Source organism: Rhamphochromis longiceps, linkage group LG14, assembly GCF_057381845.1.
Source record: "Rhamphochromis longiceps isolate RC_006_pf linkage group LG14, R_longiceps_female_GT1.1, whole genome shotgun sequence".
Classification (NCBI taxonomy): Eukaryota; Metazoa; Chordata; class Actinopteri; order Cichliformes; family Cichlidae; genus Rhamphochromis; species Rhamphochromis longiceps.
In genome coordinates, this window is record NC_140570.1 from 770,332 (window position 1) to 780,470 (window position 10,139).

Sequence of the window (10,139 nt, forward strand, 5' to 3'; positions counted from 1 at the left end):
GATGTAAAGCGCTATACAAATACAGGCCATTTACCATGTCTGTGGTCAACAGAGTTGTGAGCTTTCTTGTGTTTGTCTGTGTTCGAGCAGGAGATAAGACGCTACCCAAGGTCAGTGCTCATACTTATCTGAAACCTGTGAGGAGCAGCACGGCTTGTGCTTTGATTTTAGCATAAATGCACATTTTATATCGCGAGCCAAACAGGAACCACAAAAAAAAGGGCCTTGTTTCATCTGCAGTGACCTAAGATGACTGCCATGAGTAGATTTATTACATATCAAATAAATCTGTGGAAAATTGATCAGATGTCTTTAAAAAAAAAGAAAAAGAAAAAGGTCATGTTGTAATATCATAATTTGACCACTAGGTGATGACAATAACCACGTGAAGTATCAAGGTCTATGAGACGTGGACGTTACGTTTTTTTAATATTATTATTATTTGAAGCCAACGGGAGAAAACGTTTTTATTTGTGTAGGTTTTTTTCATCAAAAGAGCAAGTATCCTGTTTACTACCCGCTCCATCTACAAAAAGGCTTTTGGAGGGTTAGGGATGTAACAGTGACGTGTCCGGTGCTTCTTTCCTTTTCTTTATTTCTTTCGCCAGTCCTCGAGACCTACTGACCTGCAGCGTTTAGATGCATCCTTGTTCCAACACACCTGAATCAAATGAATAGCCGGTTACGAGGCCTTTGATGGCATGCTGAAGATGTGATTCAGCTGTGTGGGAGTAGGGATGCGTCTGAAAGCTGCAGGGCAGTAGCTGGCGATCCCTTCTTTAATGGAGTGGAGTGCTGAGAACAGCTTCTTCTGTTCCAAAAGGCGCTTTTTCGAATCTCTGGGGTTTTGTTGGGATTTCTTTTCTGTTCGTTGTTCCTCCACGCCGACATTAAACACCACAACTTTCACTGAAAGCAGTGTGGCGCTGTAAGCTGGCGACTTCGCCACGGAGGCAGAAGCCTTTAGAAGGCACTTTACCTGCAGGCACACCCGCGCTGGTTTAGCTCAGTGGTTACTTCTCAGCACCTTTGAACCGCTTTACTCTCGTCAGAGGGATCGAACCACGGGCGCTGTCCAGTGTTTTACATCTATTTTTCTTCCACTCACAGTGGAGGAGGAAGTGATTCCTTAAGCTTAACTAGTGTTCCCGGTCACAATTGACCGGTCTGTTTTAGCAGCTCTTAAGTTAGCATAACAAACATTTTTCACCGGGAACACCACAGATTGATTGAACACAAGGTTGATTAAAACACTCAATAAAAGAGGTGATCATCGCCTTTTCAAGTGCATAGTGTGGAAGATATCATAAGGCCTTCAGGCAATCGGATATTTATGAGTGTTTTAAGTTGTAAGTCGGTCAGATATGACACGACAGGACAGACGGCTTTAAAGGGCTCTTTCCCCGCTGCTACCTCCGCGTTAGTTTAGCTCAGTGGTTACTTCTCAGCATCCAAAAGCTCTTCCAGCCTTCGTCAGAGGGTTCGAACCACGGGCGCTGTCTAGCGCTTTTACCTCGCCTGGCCCGAGCACTCATATTTTTTTTCGTTTGAACACGTTCATAATGCATCACGCTTAGTATTACATCGAGTAATAACTACAATAATAATAATAATAATAATGCATTTTTATTGCAACTAAAACGGCATTTCCGCCAGAATACTGGAGACCCATGTTGATTTCTGTCATTGTTTATTTTGAATGTTGACCCTCTGCGGATGTAGTGAAGTCATTGAAAGATAAAGGCAACACTGAAGTGACCGAGGGACACCCCACAGACGCCTCCACACGCTCTGGACATCCGAGCTGAACAGTGAACCCTCCTGGCCGCAGAGCACACACTTTCAGGTTACCTGTGTCAAGCTGGTACGCGTTAGGGCTTCCGTGAGGTCCTCTTTCGTGAATGCAGTCAAATGTACCAATTTACTCTGAATAGTGACGCAAGTATATATTTGGAAGTTGTGTAACATAGACTCATTTTTAACGGAAGTGTAGTTATTTGTATATTGTTGCTGTTACTGATCTGGAAGCAGCCGACTTGATCTCCTGTGGCGCATGCGTAAAGCTGAAACAGCTCTGTTGACAAATATCGGAGGAGGGACCACTGTGTAAGTAGATCTTTGTTCAGTCTGGAATATCTTGGCCATCATTTAGAACTAAGCGCATAATTTGGACATTAGAATGTTTTTTATAAAAACGTCGTCTTTATTAGCGAGGGCAGACACTGTTTTCACCGAGGCAGCAGGAAGAGGAGTGCTTTGTTAAACATCTGCAAAAACCGCTGGGGCCGTACGGTAATGTAACAGAAAAGACAGGATCCTCGTCGAGTCGCAACGAGACATTAGATTTCCGCCAGAACTGTCAAATTAAAAGCGCTGATTTGGCGCACACGTCGAAACTTCTCTCAGTCATAGCAGTAAAATACAAATATAAGCTAGATATAACGTGCTATAGTGTTAAAGGTAACACTGACTACAACAGACACCGACGTTGAACACTTCAGTGACTTGCCTTGTTTGCTGCCACCAGTGTTGATGCTTTAACTTTGAAGGCGACATCTGCTCGTTTCCTGCGCACAGACCGTGACGTTCGCACGGTTTCTGCTCCTTCGGCATTAACTGCTAGCTACCGCCAACGTTTTTCTAATGTCGTTTTAGCTGCAATCTCCCGCTTTAAGCGTGTGTTCGCTCAAACGACACCATATCGACACACGATATTTTATAGTCGTGAGCAAAGTTTGTCCCACGTCTTTGTCAAACTCATGAACTTGTTTCAGTCTGGCTGTGGGAGCGAGTGAAGGCGGTCTCCTCGTCCAAGAGCTTCCCGAGCAATGAAGAGGTGAGTGGGGCGTTTAAATGCGCCATTGTTGCAGTTACGACAAAGTCAAGGACTTGTATTTAACAGGGGAATGAGCTAATTTATGTATCCTCTGTTTCCAACGTGCGAAGTCAGCAGAAAAGCCCTGAACAAGACGGCACTGTTACCGTCAACGAGGAAGGTAAAGAAAAAAAGCTGTGTGTGTGTGTGTGTGTGTCACTGCCTTTAAAGTTTCCTATTAACACTGTACTAACGGACTGCCGTGGTACTTCTATGTACTTTAAACAGTCCGATGCAGACTCGGCCGGTTCTGCCTGAGAGTACAGTTGAGTTGATGGGACTTGGAGTCTCCTTTGTCCTGCTGCTGACAAAGATACAGTCAGTATCTCCCAACTGAAAGCAGACCGAGCTTTCATTTTGACAGTTATGATGAGTTACACAGCTATGTGGCCAGCTGGCTAGATATCTCGTCCTCACCAGCAGTTATTAAGTGAAACTGCTTCATTATTCATTAAGAGCCGATCAAACAGGCAGGCACACACGTATTTTCACTGCTGGCACATGGCTATGGATACAAGGAGCTTTTAGGTTGGAGGAGGTGAAGGAATTGAGTTTCCTTTTTTACACACAGATTTGTGGAGAAGCTTAATATTTAGCTAGCTGGTTAACCTGAATTCCATGTGATTGTAGCTGTGTAGTTTATCTTAAATAAGGGTGATTCCAGGATACACTGAAAGACAAAGAGGGATGACACTAATAATGGATTAATAAAGGAGTGACTTCAGCTGACCTGGAGCGACATGATTGTGTTGTTACTATAACATTTCCTTTAAGTCTTTGCAGTTTTGTAATCTTCCAGAGCATATCTGGTTGTGTGGGACAGCCAAATCATAAGTAACACAGTTTCAGTCTTTTTAAACTGCTGCTGTGTCCTCAGACTTATTTCTGATGGTTCTAGGGCTGTCTTACATTTTATACGTTTGCTTCTTCAGGGTCCGTAGCTACCGCTGAGGATCCAGCAGCTATTGCTACTATTCAGTCTGCTGCCACCTTTACTGACCAACCCATCAAATATCTGTTCAAGACAGAAGGAGCGGGTGGACAGGTAGGACAGAGTGCTGAGAGGAAGGACTTTCTTTCATTCTGTCACTGTTTGCCTGTTTGTTTTCTGACACTTCTAATTTGAATGTAGTTCACCTAAGCACAAATGCACAGGTTCCAGCTTAGAAGTTCAGGTAGATTGGAGTGTTCTCCTGAGGTTTACCTGTCATCTCAGAGGTAATGAGACATCAAGCACTCAGTGTAATGTGTTGTGTTGCAGGTGACCTACAGAGTGATCCAGGTGGCAGATGGCCAGTTGGAGGGTCAGACAGACGGAGCTGCAGCGGTCAGCCTGGTCGCCGGTTTCCCCGCAACCACTCAGACTGTCACACAGGTGCCAACAATAACTGACAGCTAACTGTAATCTTAGGAGGTTGGAAGAAAAAGGTGTCGTAAACCATTGCCTCTGTTCAAGGATGGTCCTTCACACTGCACATGGATGGCTTCTTACAGTTCTCTTTCAAACCATCTGTCTTCTCTGTCCAAAATGTGAACGCTGGCATCCTCAACAGAGTGACCTTTGACCTTTAGATGCAGATGTACAGCTGAGTCTCGTCCGGTCGAGGTGGCTCTTCTGTGTTGTGCCATGTGTTTTTGGAGTGGGTGTTTATGATGAGTTACACAGCCATGTGGCCAGCTGGCTCGATATCTAGCCAGTGTAGAGTACTGAGCATTAGAGCAGGGCGATATGACCAAAAATATTTATCACGATATACATTTGAAAATTTGCGATAACGATATAATTGACACTAGACAAAATACTTTACAACTCCTCAACTTTATTAGTGCAAAAAAAACATCAATGTATTTTCACTTAAACAAGCAGCTGTTTTTTATGTGCATTAAAGTTATATAAAAATGTAACAGTGCAAATTCCTCGCTGACAGTTTAACCAAAAGGCATTTCAGTGTAAACTGGCCGACATATCCTCAGCATAACCATGTATAATATGCACAAAACTTAAAAAGAGGTTAAACACACACAGTACGGTAATATTATGTTGAAGCACAGTACGTATCACTCCGCGAGGCTCCGCCTACGATAGCCGCAATGCTCCGACAATCTATCAAGCGGTGCGGCTTCGTAGCTTAGCAAAGTCGTACTGAAACATTTGACAGATTTTCGAGCGCCGTGCACATAAAATCGTTTCGAGGTCAGTAAACACAACCAGAGGTCATACATAAGGCACACGGGATTATAAGGGGCGCTGTCGACTTTCAGAGAAATCAAAGGATTGATTTTAAGTGCCCCGTATTTTCCAAAAAAAACACGGTAATAACAACGGCCCGCTAGCATGCTCCACCAAAAATAGTGCTTTGTTGTGTATCTGACGGACGAAGCTAAACACCTCACCCCTGGCGTCGTTGCCCACCTCTCAAGGTTAAATACACGTAGACATTGAGGGCTAGCAGGAGGGACTATGCGCTTACCTGCTGCTCTCTGGCAGGTAGCTCCATGCCCTCCTGGGTTTTAAATGCACCTTAGAACACACATGCATCAACACTACAATGAGCGGGTGGAGGGAGGTTTGGAGTCTTCTCCCACCCCCATTCTCTGCGACCTGCTGGAGCGGGGGGGCCAGGAGGAGGAGTTGGCCCTCCGACTGGGGTCTGGAATGTGGGGTCTCCCTGCTGCTGCGGAGTTGGGGCGGTCTGCTTCTCTCCACCCCAGGGAAAAGGGTCACACCACCTGGGTCTGGGTGCAGTTCCCCCCTCCAGGGGCAAGGGTACCTAGACCCGGTTCGTAGAGTACGCTTGGGGAGTGTGATCGTGTGTACAGCGTCTCTTTATGTCTGTCTCCACGTTGGTTGAGTGTGGAGTAAGTGTATATGAGAGCATGAGGGAGGGAATGGATGTTTGTATCTGTGTGTGCCTGTATGTCTGTGTCTATATGTCAGGTTGGGTATCATACGTCACCTCTCTGGGGACATCTCAGGCCCTCCAAGGTTTGGAGGCCTATCTCCCCCTACCACCACTTCCCCTGCCGGTGGCGGACTCCCTCAGACATCGGTGCGTTGGTGGTTCTTTGTGTCCGGGGATGGGCGTCCAGGTACCCACCGGCTCACTCCTTGGTGGCCGCTTATCGGGGCCTGGAGCCTGGGGCTCGCTCGGGCCACTTCGGAGGTGGGGTGCCCCCGGCCTCTCGGCCTGGGGCTCGGTCACTCAGGCACGGCTGGCTGCCGGCGGAGCTCACGGGCGCGTCACTGCAACTCCCCCTGGCTTCTGCTCCGTGGCTGCTGAGTGAGCCCTCATCTGGGACTCTCCTCAGCTCTTTCTGGGACAGTGGCGCGGCTGCCCCTCTGTTGGTCTTCCTTGGTCTCTTGTGTTCTGGGGGCCTCTGGATGTCTGGAGTTTTGATCTCCTCCATACCTGCTTCATGCCCTGGAGGACGGGGCTGTGGCCCCCCCACACCCTCTAGCAGATCATTACATGAAGGAACCTTTTAAAAACAAGCGCGTCCATGCTCACAGGTGTACACACGGGTGATCACACCCACAAACTACACCCTTTTTGGCTCCTACCTCAAAGCACACTGTGTTCTGTCGATCTTACGTGCTGCACAATAATGTTCAATTTTTAGTATTTACTGTCATATTCCCATAGATCATCGTGATGTTGTTCATTGTATTGCTCTCGTTTTCTTCTGCTTGTTTTCTTTTTTCTTTCTTAACAGGTGATCCAGGTGATTGATAGATGGATTTTTTTTTTTGTGCCTCTTCCCCGCTGTTTTTCTTTCCCTCTTCCTTTCTCCCTTTTCTTTTCCTCATTCAAGTCTGTCCCATATCTAGCAAGTGAAAATAAAAAATTTATAAAATAAACAATAAAAGGTGAATCAAATAGACCATTACGGCAAGGCTGGGATGGTCAATTTGGTAAAGTAAATCCGTTGGGCATCTTTCTTTGCCTTTAGACAACAATTCTGATGGCAAAAGAGCCAAACGGGACAGGCAAAAAACAAAACAAAACACACTGACAGCCAACTGAATAAGAATACCGTTCTAGTAGAGCTGGGCGATATAAGATTTCTTCATGTCACGATATGTTTTTTTCATTTCAGGCGATAACGATATCTATCACGATATAAGCCAAATAACTATATTTGTAAGATTTAAATGTGCCGTTGCTCACAAGTAAAATGTGAAATAATCAGCAGCTTGTTTTTATTTAAATATTTATTTCCCATAATAAGTTCAACAGGGTAGATGTACTTAAGGAACATGAGACTTTTTCAGATAAATAAAGGCAAATATTGCAAACTACACAAAAGGCAGCCGCTAAAGCGTTTAAGTTTCAAAACAGAACAAACGAAACAGACTAAATTGTCAATTCCACTTACAAACAAAATATTAATTCTAAACATAAATCTTAGTTTGTTTTACAGAAGAACAGACAAAACTGACTAACTTTTGTCAATATCAAATAAACTGAGAACTAAAAGGAAATTCTCAATCTCTCCTTGTTGTATAGCTGAGCTTTTCAAACAGTTTTAACAGTTACTTTAGTCTGACAAAAGCCGAATGACGAATCAGCGCTTCCAGTCAGAGACTGAGCTGCACCGCTTTATTGTATTTCCAGACTTGCTTTCGGCACAATTACAGTGCAGCTACTCTGTTTTTTGTCAGACTTGAAATAGCAGAAATACCTTCACACTACAGAACTTCTATGGCTCTTCCGTTCGACAATCTCTCCGGCGTTGGAACCATCATCTGTTTTCTCTTCGGTAACCTTCGGTCACGCTCTCGGTTGATGTTTCTCTAGTCGACGCACTCATTTCTTCCATTACCCGGGCGGCACGGCGGCTGGCTGCTTCCCAAACAAAGACACATGTGCGGCTTGGCACGTGTGCTGTACGTAACAAGTCACATCACGTGACGTGCCGCTGCGGCTGTGATTGGTTCGGCTCTCATCCATCCATCCATCCATCCATCTTCATCCGCTTTGTCCGGGGCCGGGTCGCGGGGGCAGCAGCCTAAGCAAAGAGGCCCAGACCTCCATCTCCCCAGCCACCTCCTCCAGCTTATCCGGGGGAATACAAAGGCGTTCCCAGGCCAGCCGAGAGATATAATCTCTCCAGCGTGTCCTGGGTCTGCCCCGGGGCCTCCTCCCGGTGGGACATGCCCAGAACACCTCACCCAGGAGGCGCCCAGGGGACATCCTTGTCAGATGCCCGAACCACCTCAGCTGGCTCCTTTCGATGTGGAGCAGCAGCGGCTCTACTCTGAGCCCCTCCCGGATGGCCGAACTTCTCACCCTATCTCTAAGGGAGAGGCCAGCCACCCTTCGGAGGAAGCTCATTTCTGCCGCTTGTATCCGCGATCTCGTTCTTTCGGTCACTACCCACAGCTCGTGGCCATAGGTGAGGGTAGGGACGTAGATCGACCGGTAAATTGAGAGCTTCGCTTTTACACTCAGCTCCCTCTTCACCACGACGGACCGGTGCAGCGTCCGCATTACTGCAGCTGCAGCCCCAATCCGTCTGTCGATCTCCGGCTCCCTTCTCCCATCACTCGCAAACAAGACCCCGAGATACTTGAACTCCTCCACTTGGGGCAGGAACTCATCCCCGACCCGGAGTGGGCACTCCACCCTTTTCCGGCTGAGAACCATGGCCTCAGATTTGGAGGTGCTGATCCTCATTCCCGCTGCTTCACACTCGGCTGCGAACTGCTCCAGTGCGAGCTGGAGGCCCTCACCCGATGAAGCCAACAGAACCACATCATCTGCAAAAATCAGAGATGAGATTCTGAGGCCACCAAAGTGAAAGCCCTCCGCCACTTGGCTGCGCCTAGAAATCCTGTCCATAAAAATTATGAACAGAACCGGAGACAAAGGACAGCCCTGGCGGAGCCCATCACCCACCGGGAACGAGTCCGACTTATTGCCGGCAATGCGAACCAAGCTCTTGCAACGGTTGTATAGGGATCGAATGGCCCGTAGCAATGGGCCAGACACCCCATACTCCCGCAACACCTCCCACAGGACACCTCGAGGGACACGGTCGAATGCCTTCTCCAAGTCCACAAAACACATGTAGACTGGTTGGGCAAACTCCCATGCACCCTCAAGTATCCTGGAGAGGATAAAGAGCTGGTCCAGTGTTCCGCGACCAGGACGAAAACCGCATTGTTCCTCCTGTATCCGAGGTTCGACTAGCGGACGAACTCTCCTTTCCAGCACCCTGGCATAGACTTTCCCAGGGAGGCTGAGGAGTGTGATCCCCCTGTAGTTGGAACAGGCTCTGCGCTACTTAATTTGGATTGGCTGTTCTTTTTTTTTTTCTTTTTTTTCTTTTTAAGAGGACGAGCGGTGAGGTCTATCGCAATAGTTTAATTTTTCTATCGAGAAAAAGTTATTTCGCAATACATGTTGTTATCGTTCTATCGCCCAGCTCTACGTTCTAGTATTTCCAAAGGTGGTTAAACATGCAAACACATTCTGCATGTTAAAATATAAATCTCTAAACTCCCTTCATACACTTTTACATTTAGTTTAAAAAAAAAAAAAAACAAGTTGCCTCCCAGAACATTTCTGACTTATTTAAACATTTTTCCAAAAAGGTATTTAGTTTTCATCTCCCTGTCTTAAGTCAGAAAACATTAACTTGCTCTGCTCCAGAGGCAGACAGGGGAGAACTGAAGCATTTGCAGCACTCGGTCACTTTATGGCTGCAGGCTTTAATAATAATAATGGATTGCATTTATCCCCAGCGCCATCCGCCCCTCTGGCCAACACCAGTAGGTGAAGTGTCTTGCCCAAGGACACAACAACCAAGACAGACAGAGCTGGGGATCGAACCGGCAACTTTCTGGTTACCTCAATACTTGAAATGTGCAATTCACTTGTATTTTTATTTTTATTCCTATTTATTCTATTTATCCCCTTCATATAATTTATTTATTATTGTCTCTGTATTTATAGGTGTGTGTGTGTGTGTATATATATATATATATATATATATATATATATATATATAAAAACACCCAGCACGCCCCTGCGGGCGGTTTATCCTTCAAGCTCGGGTCCTCTACCAGAGGCCTGGGAGCTTGAGGGTCCTGCGCAGTATCTTAGCTGTTCCCAGGACTGCGCTCTTCTGGACAGAGATCTCCGATGTTGTTCCCGGGATCTGCTGGAGCCAACCGCCTAGCTTGGGAGTCACCGCACCTAGTGCTCCGATTACTACGGGGACCACCGTTACCTTCACCCTCCACATCCTCTCGAGCTCT

At 46.5% G+C, this 10,139-nt stretch overlaps 1 protein-coding gene across 3 annotated transcripts in view; it reads left to right on the forward strand.

Moving 5' to 3' along the window:
• Positions 1–1,876: 1,876 nt before the first annotated feature.
• The window catches only part of usf1 (upstream transcription factor 1), a 17,793-nt gene continuing 9,530 nt past the window's right edge, over positions 1,877–10,139 (forward strand). The window contains exons 1-5 of one of the 3 annotated variants that reach the window (XM_085429156.1): positions 1,877–2,106; positions 2,775–2,836; positions 2,947–2,996; positions 3,808–3,920; positions 4,137–4,250. In XM_085429156.1, coding sequence (XP_085285282.1) covers positions 2,829–2,836; positions 2,947–2,996; positions 3,808–3,920; positions 4,137–4,250 — 285 coding nt within the window. In that variant the 5' untranslated portion in view covers positions 1,877–2,106; positions 2,775–2,828. Of the gene's footprint in view, positions 2,107–2,156; positions 2,837–2,946; positions 2,997–3,807; positions 3,921–4,136; positions 4,251–10,139 lie in introns of those variants that run through there. The other 2 variants (XM_085429157.1, XM_085429155.1) reach the window with 2 other exon arrangements.